Consider the following 17,326-nt stretch of genomic DNA (forward strand, 5'->3'; position numbering starts at 1 on the left):
TATATATATACACACCAGTGTAAAGATATCAAACCAAGTGTCAAATTCTACCATAACTAGTAAAGTAGTAACAGCTCTTCAACACATTGGGCCACTATTCACCTCATATAATTATATCTCATTCAAAAAGTTCTCTTGAAATGATACTTAAGAATCTTCAATGTATGGAAATGTATTAATGGATAACATGTTGTTGGTGTGTTTACTTTGATAGCTGATCTATATACATGTAATCAAGTCAATGCATTAGGTACCTTACTTATAAAGTATTTACATTGGACATAAAGTCAAAATTACCTTACTTTACACTATAAATCTGGGGATGATCAACTATTTTTTTTCCTATTACAATCATATGCACCCTTAAATAGACAATGACTTTTATTATCTTCTCATAGGTTTCCCACCAATAATCACAAGATTTTACCTTGACCTTTATAGAATCAACGACCTTGACATTTGCTCTGTTAACATTTACTTGGATCAGTTTTACCTCTTGTTTAATTATGACTAACTTTCTTTCTCAATGCCATAAAAAATGTTGAATTGATACAGAAGAGAAACAGAACTTTGACCTTGACCCTTGACTTTTGACCCTATGACTTTCCAATCAAAACAATGACAACCTACAACTGGTAACAACTCTGCCAGGTGTGATCAACCAGGTAGATCTGTGATCATAATTTATGATAATATCTAGGTTATAGCTAAATGATAAGTGAGAAATATCTGATAATTTGTAAAAGTAAATTTTGCATTCTCTTTCTCAATTAATCAACTTCACATAAAGGTCTCGTGTATATGAGATCAAAGCTTTGTATAAGTTTAGGTCACCTTACTTAAGCTCAGGTTTTATAATTATTAGTGGGAAATTCCTCCCTCGTAGGATGAAGAGAGTGAGGAGTTGCTCAAAAACAGGTTTGAACCCCAGCATGGACAGGTTATTTTTCATTACTCCATCCTATTATTGTAGGATGAAGAGAGTGAAAGGTTGCTGGTTTGAACCCCAGCATGGCCAGGTTATATTTGATGCCATTCGATCATGACCACTACAAGTATATATTCTATCGGAAATAAAGAGGCCTATAGCTAGCTTTTTGAATTAAAAAGAACTTGGCCATGGGTTATGGTCTTCTTTGGGGGCAAAGACTATATATAAAGGAAGGATTTGGGATTTTGCCTTCAGCCTTGTGGTAGGATGTACACTTTGATTAAACCTCAGTGCAGGCAGGGTATTTTTCATTACTCCTTCTTCTTACATTATTTAAGCTTTTACTTGACATAGATGATAAGCTAACCAAGTTTTTACTTGACCTCAATAAGCTAACAAAGCTTTTACTTGACCTCAATAAGCTAACCAAGCTTTTACTTGACCAAGATGCTATGTGCAGATGTCAACAAAAATGTTTATCACAGATCACTAACAAGTGCTGACTGCCTGATAACCCTCACGCCCTATTATCAGATTATCATTTTTTACCCTATAGAAATATAAAGGCTACTTTACTGATTTAATCAATTGATGTTATTGTCCAGTGTGGCCTCTAATGGACAAAGTCATTATGTATTGTGCCTGTGCATTCTCCTATGACTAGCCCATGCCATGAGTGTGCACCATCCTGTCCCACCACAAACAAAATTTTACAATGGGTTTAATTGAATTTAATGGTCCATGTGTAAATCTATCCCCTGAACCTGTGCCCATCATAATCGCTCTTAACACAGTGAGCAGTATTGGCACAAAATATTTCATTTAACAAAGAACTCTTGTATATATCAAACGCTAAATCTATCATACACTTAAAATATCAGAGAAAATTTTGATACTTTCATTGAGCTTATGCCCTGTGGAAGTTGCTACTAATTTTATCAGTTTGTTGGACTAAGGCAGAAACTGGACTGAGTTGTCCCCCCATAGTGAGATAACTTAATATGAGTACCTGTCTCCAGCTTTCCTGGTCTGTAATTACACTACCTTTGGTAACGAATGTTGACCGAAGAAATTTAGCATTAGCTAAGTTATCCTTAACACTGACTGATTAACTCAATATATAACCATGATCAAAATGATCATTTGCCCAGCTATCTGTTCATACTTTGAGATGTCACTCTACTTGCCATAACACAAAATCTGGACTGGGAAACAGTCTTTATATCTTAACATGGAAGAAAATAGATGTGATGCATGTATTCCATATCCCGTCCCAGACAAACAATCACTGTTGATAGCAGACATATGGGGTCAATTACCATGATAGGTGATTTGTCACACCAATTTATTCTGTCAACCTAAATATATCCTAATACCTAAATGTTGATCAGACTGAACCAGGAAGACAGGATGGCTGGACAAGGAGATATATGTTTGTGGTTTGTGGGACATCTGATCTGGCTCAGCTTCTGTCACACTGGACAGACATGTTAGAAAGGACAAATAATATAGATTTCCTCAGTGTAAACACACTGGTCAAGGGGTATTATTTGTGGTCAGTGTAGGTCACTAAGGTCAGCCTGCTGGCTCCTATTTCACATATAAAGGTCACCACAAAGGTCATCTTTATGTATAATATTTCAAACACAAACTACCTACAAGTCTGTCACTGACATGTCATTGCTGCAAAAAATATAGATTTTGTTTCTGGAATCACTTATCAGAACTCTTCTCCCAATCACATCTATCAGTGGCATTCATGTGCACATGAATGCCATAATAAAGCTCAGAGGAAGTAATGATTATTTGTTAATAATAGGCTAAACATATACATATCAATTAACTATACTGAGTGACATACTAAACAGTTAATTGTTGAAATAATATATGTTTAAATGTAAATAAGTCAAATAAAAAGAGCCTGCACAGTTCTGATGCCAATTAACATCTGCCATCAACTACATACATGCATTTGTACTCTTGAGTATGAATTGGCAGCTATTTAATATACACTTGCTCTGCTGTTATATACAGCAGATCCCACTTAACATATAATATTGAATATTACAATATTCCACTAATTATAATATTTTTTCCATGTACCAAATATTTTCTATACAAAGTAAAAATATCCTGTTTATTATGATATGGTCCAACAGAAATCTCGGTAACTATCATATTATTTTTTTCTGTCCTGAATTATTTTTGTAAGCTGTATTCCACACCTGGACCAGTCATTAGTATCATTAATTATCCCCAGAGGCCTCCATGTTACTAACTTGTACAGCTTGTTCAGATGATGTATGTAATTAATGCTCCAACACGATCCTATGTATTCATAACACCATGAACCACCACAAAGGAGCTCGCATGTAAAGTCACATATTTCACAGATACATCTGGCTACCATTGCAGTGGTAACATCTTAAAAATGACATGTTAATGCTTTTAAAACAAATATATTGTCTAATATATTGTCTATAAATGTCATTAAAAACTAGTTTTTACGAAGACTAATCGTGGAATTTACGGTTACGTAATAAGACATGCAGTGTGGGTATTTTATAGAAAGTGAAATTGCTTCACCAATTAATGGAGTGATAGATCACATTGTCCAACATCTGTCCATGATACCGGTATATCTACATGTGTTTGGGTTTTTTGTAATGATAGGCTATATCTTTTCAGACTGTAGATTTCCACTATTACATAACAATTCATGTGAACAGCTGTACAGTGAGATGAACATATTGCTTAAATTTCACGGCCCAGCAGCTGAAGCTGTTGTAATCTCATCCAAATCATCATTAAATTGTCATGTATAATGGTCTAGTAGTCAATATAGGAGATACACAACATTTCTCACTAATAATCACAAGGTCAAGGCCAAAGATGTAGTATACAATTGCATATTGCAGAATTATTTTTGAATACACGAGGATTTTGATTTCAAGTTAAATCCACAAAAATAACAGATCTGATGATGAGCAATAAGGATTCTGCCTGTCCATGTACAAAGTTTGGTGGTTCCAGCAATAAGGATGATTGTCACAGCATGAAATCCCCGGTCAGTAATATACTGTAAATGTACATTTTTTAGTGGTTATGATACTTAAGCAATTTTAGCACTTAAAGCATTCTGCTCTTTGGCAAGCATCGCCGAAGTATTAATTCATTATGGCACTAGTCTGGTCCAAATTAAGTCTAATTTGGCTATGAGGTGCTAAAATTTCAGTCTAATTTGGCTGTGAGGTGTTAAAATTTCAGTCTAATTCAACAATGAGGTGCTAAAATTTCAGTCTTTGGCTGTGAGGTGCTAAAATTTCAGTCTAATTTGACTGTGAGGTGTTAAAATTTCAGTCTAATTCAGCAATGAGGGGCTAAAATTTCAGTCTAATTCGGCTGTGAGGTGTTAAAATTTCAGTCTAATTTGGCAAGGAGGTATGAGCTAAAATTTCAGTCTAATTTGGCTATGAGGTGCTAAAATTTCAGTCTTTGGCTGCGAGGTGCTAAAATTTCAGTCTAATTTGGCTGTGAGGTGTTAAAATTTCAGTCTAATTCAGCAATGAGGTGCTAAAATTTCAGTCTAATTTGGCTGTGAAGTGTTAAAATTTCAGTCTAATTCAGCAATGAGGTGCTAAAATTTCAGTCTAATTTGGCTGTGAGGTGTTAAAATTTCAGTCTAATTCAGCTATGAGGTGCTAAAATTTCAGTCTAATTTGGCTGTGAGGTGTTGAAATTTCAGTCTAATTTGGCTGTGAGGTGCTAAAATTTCAGTCTAATTCGGCAAGGAGGTATGTGCTAAAATTTCAGTCTAATTCAGCTATGAGGTGTTATAATTTCAGTCTAATTCAGAAATGAGGTGCTAAAATTTCAGTCTAATTCGGCAAGGAGATATGTGTTAAAATTAAGTCTAATTCGGCTATGAGGTATCTGCTAATATTTTAGTCTGATTTTGCTATGAGGTACTACAACATAAGGATGCAATGCATTTCTCTTGCTTAATGCTCAGCATTTCAGGAGTGGGACAACTGGTTTGTCTGTTGACAGTATCAAGTGAGGTGAGGTGTCCTGCTGAGTGTCTTCAGCAGTATGCTTCAGTGAGGTAGCACTATAAAGTTGGCATCAGTTCCGCACTATCACAATGAGAATTGCAAACTCACGAATATACACTTCACACATGCATCTAACACACACAGGTGAGGCCATCCTTAAATAACCATAGCTGTTGGTAGGAACAAAACCAAACAACTATATTACATATAAGTAGTACAGTATTGTATGACAGAGTTACCTCCCCATTGCTGCTGCACACTTTGATCCCTGACAGTGAGATGACCAACAGCACCTTCTTACTTTTGTCCACCGTCTGAAAAAAAAAAAGGCAAACTTTTCACTGATCTGACATTTACATGTTATTTAGAATATTAATTCATAAATATACAGCCAATCCTGATATACATGGTTATTACACAGGTTACCTACGTGGTCACAGACAGCACCTCATACTGGAGGTAGGAAACATTCTAAAACTCTGTTATCAATATTATTATCAAAGTCAACACAGACATGACAGATCAGTTGGCTGTTCCACTTAAGGTATGACTTTAAATTTTCTGAGATACCTAACAGATAAACTCTCTTGACCTTGAGGTGTCCCTATAACAGATAAACTCTCTTGACCTTGAGATGTCCCTATAACAGATAAACTCTCTTGACCTTGAGGTGTCCTTATAACAGATAAACTCTCCTTGTGGCCGTCTCATTTATTTTTGGTTCCGTTACATAACCAGGGTTCCTTTAGTACTCTTCCTCTCTGAAGATTGGCTGGCTTGGGTTTTTTTTTTTTTTTTCTTATTAATATTTGTCATTTCAAAAGGTTTAGAGAAAAGGGAAGCTAGGTTATTTTCTGGTTCATCAGTCAATTCTAATGTAGGCCAAACAAAAAATGATAACTTCTCCATTTTCAAAAATAAATCTCCTCTGATTTAAAAAGAGACAAAAAATGTAATGAAATCAAATGAAATGTTAACTTGCATTATAAGGTTGATATGCAATGAATGCCTATGTATACTGGATCCCAGGTATAGATTTACCTCGATAAGGATTGGACCACACACAGTTTCATTTATACCAACAGGAACCTAAGTCATGCTACCTGGATGCATTCAAAGTGGGAATTATACATTTTGTTCAAAAGTAGTTTAAAAACACACAGGAAAATTAAAACATCTATTTATAGCAGTTTTGTACTCATGAGATAATTAAGATGCTATAATTAAACCAACATTCATAACATTTAGTTAAAACGTATCCAGCAGTATGAGAGGAGAAGTTTTTCTTTTAAGTAATTCAAGCAACTGCACTTTCAACCTGCTCACAGGTCTACCAGGATGGTTCGCCATCTTTTATGTCTTTAAGGAAATATTTTAATAATTTAATCAATGTTTAAAATGAAGCAGTCAAGAGGAAACATGATCGCCTTTAATTTCTTTGTACTATATATTCACTGCTTGAAATGTATTTTAAAACGTTCGAATTGTCAGGTTTATATTTTTTTCTCTAATTAGCTTCTTATAGGGCATCAGAGGTTAATTCAATATTTTGTCCTGTTTACAAGGAAATCTCGTTCTGTTGATAAACACCTTAGGACCACTATTATCACAATACAGATCACTTAAGATAATTTCTGGCCCTAAAATCAATGTGCTCAAGCTTTAAATAGAAATTTTCATCAAGGCATATCCAAAATTAATTAAGAAGCATTTAGAAACTCCTTTTTATCAAAACAAAATTAGGAAATGTTCAGTGACAGGAAATGGTTGCTGTGCTGTGAATATAATGATCATCACCGACCTCTATACAGCAACACCAGTACAGATGTAGAAACTAGCTGTGTTCAGCTCAAATCTTCTGATCAAAACAGAAAAAAAATTGTTTTCCTAACATAGTAATAAAACACTGCCATGTTTTTCAGCCAGATATATATGGAAATATCCATGTTGCTTAATCATACAAAGAATTCATTCAGAGGTTATGCATCATCTCTATATCTTTTTTAATCAATTCCAGATTTCATCATTTCCAGATATCACCATTTCCAGATATCATCATTTCAAGATATCACCAATTCCAGATTTCACCATTCCCAGATATCACCAATTCCAGATTTCACCATTTCCAGATATCACCAACTTATGAAGAAATTACTTAATGAACAATAATATTATTGCGTTCTAATTTTTTCAATTTTTGTCATGCAAATTCCTTGGGGCGTTATTTTTATCCAAACCCATTTTATTCCAGCTTTAAACATTGGGGACAATAGACATAACATTGAGGACTACACATATTAACATTGGGGACAACAGACATTAACATTGGGGACTACACACATTAACATTGGGGACTACACACATTAACATTGGGGACTACACACATTAACATGGGGACTACACACATTAACATTGGGGACTACACACATTAACATTGGGGACTACACACATTAACATTGGGGACTACACACATTAACATTGAGGACTACACACATTAACATTGGGGACTACACACATTAACATTGGGGACTACACACATTAACACTGGGGACTACACACATTAACATTGGGGACTACACACATTAACATTGGGGACTACACACATTAACATTGAGGACTACACACATTAACATTGAGGACTACACACATTAACATTGGGGACTACACACATTAACATTGGGGACTACACACATTAACATTGGGGACTACACACATTAACATTGGGGACTACACACATTAACATTGGGGACTACACACATTAACATTGGGGACTACACACATTAACATTGGGGACTACACACATTAACATTGTGGACTACACACATTAACATTGAGGATTACACACATTAACATTGAGGACTACACACATTAACACTGGGGACTACACACATTAACATTGAGGACTACACACATTAACATTGGGGACTACACACATTAACATTGGGGACTACACACATTAACATTAGGGACTACACACATTAACACTGGGGACTACACACATTAACACTGGGGACTACACACATTAACATTAGGGACTACACACATTAACACTGGGGACTACACACATTAACATTAATTACACTTATTAACATTGAGGACTACACACATTAACATTGAGGACTACACACATTAACATTGAGGACTACACACATTAACATTGGGGACTACACACATTAACATTGAGGACTACACACATTAACATTGAGGACTACACACATTAACATTGGGGACTACACACATTAACATTGGGGACTACACACATTAACATTGGGGACTACACACATTAACATTGGGGACTACACACATTAACATTGGGGACTACACACATTAACATTGGGGACTACACACATTAACATTGGGGACTACACACATTAACATTGGGGACTACACACATTAACATTGGGGACTACACACATTAACATTGGGGACTACACACATTAACATTGAGGACTACACACATTAACATTGGGGACTACACACATTAACATTGGGGACTACACACATTAACATTGGGGACTACACACATTAACATTGGGGACTACACACATTAACATTGGGGACTACACACATTAACATTGGGGACTACACACATTAACATTGGGGACTACACACATTAACATTGGGGACTACACACATTAACATTGGGGACTACACACATTAACATTGAGGACTACACACATTAACATTGAGGACTACACACATTAACATTGAGGACTACACACATTAACATTGAGGACTACACACATTAACATTGAGGACTACACACATTAACATTGGCGACTATAGACATTAACATTGAGGACTACACACATTAACATTGGCGACTACACACATTAACATTGGGGACTACACACATTAACATTGGGGACTATAGACATTAACATTGGGGACTACACACATTAACATTGGGGACTATAGACATTAACATTGGGGACTACACACATTAATATTGAGGACTACACACATTAACATTGGGGACTACACACATTAACATTGAGGACTACACACATTAACATTGGGGACTACACACATTAACATTGGGGACTACACACATTAACATTGGCGACTACACACATTAACATTGGGGACTACACACATTAACATTGGGGACTATAGACATTAACATTGTGGACTACACACATTAACATTGGGGACTACACACATTAACATTGGGGACTACACACATTAACATTGGGGACTACACACATTAACATTGAGGACTACACTTATTAACATTGGGGACTACACACATTAACATTGGGGACTACACACATTAACATTGAGGACTACACACATTAACATTGAGGACTACACACATTAACATTGAGGACTACACACATTAACATTGGGGACTACACACATTAACATTGGGGACTACACACATTAACATTGAGGACTACACACATTAACATTGGGGACTACACACATTAACATTGGGGACTACACACATTAACATTGAGGACTACACACATTAACATTGGGGACTACACACATTAACATTGAGGGACTACACACATTAACATTGGGGACTACACACATTAACATTGAGGACTACACACATTAACATTGGGGACTACACACATTAACATTGAGGACTACACACATTAACATTGGGGACTACACACATTAACATTGAGGACTACACACATTAACATTGGGGACTACACACATTAACATTGGGGACTACACACATTAACATTGGGGACTACACACATTAACATTGGGGACTACACACATTAACATTGGGGACTACACACATTAACATTGGGGACTACACACATTAACATTGGGGACTACACACATTAACATTGGGGACTACACACATTAACATTGAGGACTACACACATTAACATTGAGGACTACACACATTAACATTGAGGACTACACACATTAACATTGGGGACTACACACATTAACATTGAGGGACTACACACATTAACATTGGGACTACACACATTAACATTGGGGACTACACACATTAACATTGGGGACTACACACATTAACATTGGGGACTACACACATTAACATTGGGACTACACACATTAACATTGGGGACTACACACATTAACATTGGGACTACACACATTAACATTGGGGACTACACACATTAACATTGGGGACTACACACATTAACATTGAGGACTACACACATTAACATTGGGGACTACACACATTAACATTGGGGACTACACACATTAACATTGGGGACTACACACATTAACATTGAGGACTACACACATTAACATTGGGGACTACACACATTAACATTGGGGACTACACACATTAACATTGGGGACTACACACATTAACATTGAGGACTACACACATTAACATTGGGACTACACACATTAACATTGGGGACTACACACATTAACATTGAGGACTACACACATTAACATTGGGGACTACACACATTAACATTGGGGACTACACACATTAACATTGGGACTACACACATTAACATTGGGGACTACACACATTAACATTGAGGACTACACACATTAACATTGGGGACTACACACATTAACATTGGGGACTACACACATTAACATTGGGGACTACACACATTAACATTGGGGACTACACACATTAACATTGGGGACTACACACATTAACATTGGGGACTACACACATTAACATTGGGGACTACACACATTAACATTGGGGACTACACACATTAACATTGGGGACTACACACATTAACATTGGGGACTACACACATTAACATTGGGGACTACACACATTAACATTGGGGACTACACACATTAACATTGGGGACTACACACATTAACATTGGGGACTACACACATTAACATTGGGGACTACACACATTAACATTGGGGACTACACACATTAACATTGGGGACTACACACATTAACATTGGGGACTACACACATTAACATTGGGGACTACACACATTAACATTGGGGACTACACACATTAACATTGGGGACTACACACATTAACATTGGGGACTACACACATTAACATTGGGGACTACACACATTAACATTGGGGACTACACACATTAACATTGGGGACTACACACATTAACATTGGGGACTACACACATTAACATTGAGGACTACACACATTAACATTGGGGACTACACACATTAACATTGAGGACTACACACATTAACATTGGGACTACACACATTAACATTGGGGACTACACACATTAACATTGGGGACTACACACATTAACATTGGGGACTACACACATTAACATTGGGGACTACACACATTAACATTGAGGACTACACACATTAACATTGAGGGACTACACACATTAACATTGGGGACTACACACATTAACATTGGGGACTACACACATTAACATTGAGGACTACACACATTAACATTGGGGACTACACACATTAACATTGAGGACTACACACATTAACATTGGGGACTACACACATTAACATTGAGGACTACACACATTAACATTGGGGACTACACACATTAACATTGGGGACTACACACATTAACATTGGGGACTACACACATTAACATTGGGGACTACACACATTAACATTGAGGACTACACACATTAACATTGGGGACTACACACATTAACATTGAGGACTACACACATTAACATTGGGGACTACACACATTAACATTGAGGACTACACACATTAACATTGGGGACTACACACATTAACATTGAGGACTACACACATTAACATTGGGGACTACACACATTAACATTGAGGACTACACACATTAACATTGGGGACTACACACATTAACATTGGGGACTACACACATTAACATTGGGGACTACACACATTAACATTGGGGACTACACACATTAACATTGGGGACTACACACATTAACATTGGGACTACACACATTAACATTGGGGACTACACACATTAACATTGGGGACTACACACATTAACATTGGGGACTACACACATTAACATTGGGGACTACACACATTAACATTGGGGACTACACACATTAACATTGGGGACTACACACATTAACATTGGGGACTACACACATTAACATTGGGGACTACACACATTAACATTGGGGACTACACACATTAACATTGGGGACTACACACATTAACATTGGGGACTACACACATTAACATTGGGGACTACACACATTAACATTGGGGACTACACACATTAACATTGAGGACTACACACATTAACATTGGGGACTACACACATTAACATTGGGGACTACACACATTAACATTGGGGACTACACACATTAACATTGGGGACTACACACATTAACATTGGGGACTACACACATTAACATTGGGGACTACACACATTAACATTGGGGACTACACACATTAACATTGGGGACTACACACATTAACATTGGGGACTACACACATTAACATTGGGGACTACACACATTAACATTGGGGACTACACACATTAACATTGGGGACTACACACATTAACATTGGGGACTACACACATTAACATTGGGGACTACACACATTAACATTGGGGACTACACACATTAACATTGGGGACTACACACATTAACATTGAGGACTACACACATTAACATTGAGGACTACACACATTAACATTGGGGACTACACACATTAACATTGGGGACTACACACATTAACATTGGGGACTACACACATTAACATTGGGGACTACACACATTAACATTGGGGACTACACACATTAACATTGGGGACTACACACATTAACATTGGGGACTACACACATTAACATTGGGGACTACACACATTAACATTGGGGACTACACACATTAACATTGGGGACTACACACATTAACATTGGGGACTACACACATTAACATTGGGGACTACACACATTAACATTGGGGACTACACACATTAACATTGGGGACTACACACATTAACATTGGGGACTACACACATTAACATTGAGGACTACACACATTAACATTGGGGACTACACACATTAACATTGGGGACTACACACATTAACATTGGGGACTACACACATTAACATTGGGGACTACACACATTAACATTGGGGACTACACACATTAACATTGAGGACTACACACATTAACATTGGGGACTACACACATTAACATTGGGGACTACACACATTAACATTGGGGACTACACACATTAACATTGAGGACTACACACATTAACATTGGGGACTACACACATTAACATTGAGGACTACACACATTAACATTGAGGGACTACACACATTAACATTGGGGACTACACACATTAACATTGGGGACTACACACATTAACATTGGGGACTACACACATTAACATTGGGGACTACACACATTAACATTGGGGACTACACACATTAACATTGGGGACTACACACATTAACATTGGGGACTACACACATTAACATTGAGGACTACACACATTAACATTGGGGACTACACACATTAACATTGGGGACTACACACATTAACATTGGGGACTACACACATTAACATTGGGGACTACACACATTAACATTGGGGACTACACACATTAACATTGGGGACTACACACATTAACATTGGGGACTACACACATTAACATTGAGGACTACACACATTAACATTGGGGACTACACACATTAACATTGGGGACTACACACATTAACATTGAGGGACTACACACATTAACATTGGGGACTACACACATTAACATTGGGGACTACACACATTAACATTGGGGACTACACACATTAACATTGGGGACTACACACATTAACATTGGGGACTACACACATTAACATTGAGGACTACACACATTAACATTGAGGACTACACACATTAACATTGGGGACTACACACATTAACATTGGGGACTACACACATTAACATTGGGGACTACACACATTAACATTGGGGACTACACACATTAACATTGGGGACTACACACATTAACATTGGGGACTACACACATTAACATTGGGGACTACACACATTAACATTGGGGACTACACACATTAACATTGGGGACTACACACATTAACATTGGGGACTACACACATTAACATTGGGGACTACACACATTAACATTGGGGACTACACACATTAACATTGGGGACTACACACATTAACATTGGGGACTACACACAATAACATTGGGGACTACACACACTAACATTGGGGACTACACACATTAACATTGGGGACTACACACATTAACATTGGGGACTACACACATTAACATTGGGGACTACACACATTAACATTGAGGACTACACACATTAACATTGGGGACTACACACATTAACATTGGGGACTACACACATTAACATTGAGGACTACACACATTAACATTGGGGACTACACACATTAACATTGGGGACTACACACATTAACATTGGGGACTACACACATTAACATTGGGGACTACACACATTAACATTGGGGACTACACACATTAACATTGGGGACTACACACATTAACATTGGGGACTACACACATTAACATTGAGGACTACACACATTAACATTGAGGACTACACACATTAACATTGAGGACTACACACATTAACATTGGGGACTACACACATTAACATTGGGGACTACACACATTAACATTGGGGACTACACACATTAACATTGGGGACTACACACATTAACATTGGGGACTACACACATTAACATTGGGGACTACACACATTAACATTGGGGACTACACACATTAACATTGAGGACTACACACATTAACATGGGGACTACACACATTAACATTGAGGACTACACACATTAACATTGAGGACTACACACATTAACACTGGGGACTACACACATTAACACTGGGGACTACACACATTAACATTGGGGACTACACACATTAACATTGAGGACTACAGACTTTAACATTGGGGACTACACACATTAACATTGGGGACTACACACATTAACATTGAGGACTACACACATTAACATTGAGGACTACACACATTAACACTGGGGACTACACACATTAACATTGGGGACTACACACATTAACATTGAGGACTACAGATATTAACATTGGGGACTACAGACATAAACATTGGGGACTACACACATTAACATTGAGGACTACACACATTAACATTGGGGACTACACACATTAACATTGAGGACTACAGACTTTAACATTGGGGACTACACACATTAACATTGGGGACTACACACATTAACATTGGGGACTACACACATTAACATTGGGGACTACACACATTAACATTGGGGACTACACACATTAACATTGGGGACTGCACATTAACATTGAGGACTACACACATTAACATTGAGGACTACACACATTAACATTGGGGACTACACACATTAACATTGGGGACTACACACATTAACATTGGGGACTACACACATTAACTTTGAGGACTACACACATTAACATTGAGGACTACACACATTAACATTGGGGACTACACACATTAACATTGAGGACTACACACATTAACATTGGGGACTACACACATTAACATTGAGGACTACACACATTAACATTGAGGACTACACACATTAACATTGGGGACTACACACATTAACATTGGGGACTACACACATTAACATTGAGGACTACACACATTAACATTGGGGACTACACACATTAACATTGAGGACTACACACATTAACATTGGGGACTACACACATTAACATTGGGGACTACACACATTAACATTGAGGGACTACACACATTAACATTGGGGACTACACACATTAACATTGGGGACTACACACATTAACATTGGGGACTACACACATTAACATTGGGGACTACACACATTAACATTGGGGACTACACACATTAACATTGGGGACTACACACATTAACATTGGGGACTACACACTATTAACATTGAGGACTACACACATTAACATTGGGGACTACAGTCTTTAACATTGAGGACTACACACATTAACATTGGGGACTACACACATTAACATTGAGGACTACAGACATAAACATTGGGGACTACACAAACTAACATTGGGGACTACACACATTAACATTGGGGACTACACACATTAACATTGAGGACTACACACATTAACATTGAGGACTACACACATTAACATTGGCGACTACACAAATTAACATTGGGGACTACACACATTAACATTGGGGACTACACACATTAACATTGGGGACTACACACATTAACATTGGGGACTACACACATTAACATTGGGGACTACACACATTAACATTGGCGACTACACACATTAACATTGGCGACTACACACATTAACATTCGGGACTACACACATTAACATTGGGGACTACACACATTAACATTCGGGACTACACACATTAACATTCGGGACTACACACATTAACATTGGGGACTACACACATCAACATTGGGGACTACACACATTAACATTGAGGACCACACACATTAACATTGGCGACTACACACATTAACATTGGCGACTACACACATTAACATTGGGGACTACACACATTAACATTGGCGACTACACACATTAACATTGAGAGCTACAGATTTTAACATTTAGGACAGACTTTTATAATGAGGATCGTATTTCTAGTCCAGATAGGTTGAGGCTCTCTATATTACTTAATCATGGAGCTGTCTGATACATTCACTCAATCTCTCGTCTCCACTATTGTCTTTTTTTCAAGGTCCAAAACTGTCTGGAATTTATGACAATGGAAACTCAGTTTTTCATTCCTTACAAATGTATCTAGAATGTAATTTCCTGTCTCTCATGGTACATCACCAGTTCTGTCTGGTGTTAACACAAAATTGATATCAATCATAATTTTTTTCACAAGAGCGATGGATGGCTCGCCCTAACTCCCAAACCAAATAGTAGAGGCTAAATATTGGTATAATCTGCCTAATTACTACACAGTGTGATAGGGCCAATTATAGTTACGTAACAATCCCATTAAAGGATTCCTGGCCAAAGAACTTCTTACTTCCCAAAATTAAACTTGTGTGAATGGCAGATTTTGCACAGTGTTTGTTGTAATTGAAGAAATTCGATAATAAAGTTATTATCATAACATTTGGTCCGGTAAGACAAGACGGGGAGATCATATTACAAAATTATTTCTGAGGAATGTGTATTGACCTGCTGTGCTCATATTAAAATATCTGTTTAAATGCAAAGGAATCAATGCAAAAATTAAAATTCAAAATTTTTTTTTTATCTTACTTTCTCATTTTCATGGGGATCAAATATCCAATCCATTTCAATTAACGCTGGTTTTTTTAATACAAGGTGTTGGGACTACATGTTTACCATTATAGGCAGTAAGTCTGAAACTTGAGCAAGTCTATAAGTCTATGTTAATGTTTCCATTTTATTGGACATGAGTTTTTGTTTTGATGT

The 17,326-nt window shown here is 37.3% G+C and overlaps 1 protein-coding gene across 3 annotated transcripts in view; it reads right to left on the minus strand.

The window, feature by feature from the left end:
• LOC117344912 (tensin-4-like) overlaps positions 1-17,326 on the minus strand; it is a 193,645-nt gene that overhangs the window by 121,986 nt on the left and 54,333 nt on the right. For all 3 annotated transcript variants that reach the window (XM_033907797.1, XM_033907795.1, XM_033907796.1), the window contains exon 3: positions 5,226-5,300. In XM_033907797.1, coding sequence (XP_033763688.1) covers positions 5,226-5,300 — 75 coding nt within the window. The remainder of the gene's footprint in view (positions 1-5,225; positions 5,301-17,326) is intronic.

The sequence above is a fragment of the Pecten maximus genome, chromosome 16 (assembly GCF_902652985.1).
Source record: "Pecten maximus chromosome 16, xPecMax1.1, whole genome shotgun sequence".
In the NCBI taxonomy this organism is placed as follows: domain Eukaryota; kingdom Metazoa; phylum Mollusca; class Bivalvia; order Pectinida; family Pectinidae; genus Pecten; species Pecten maximus.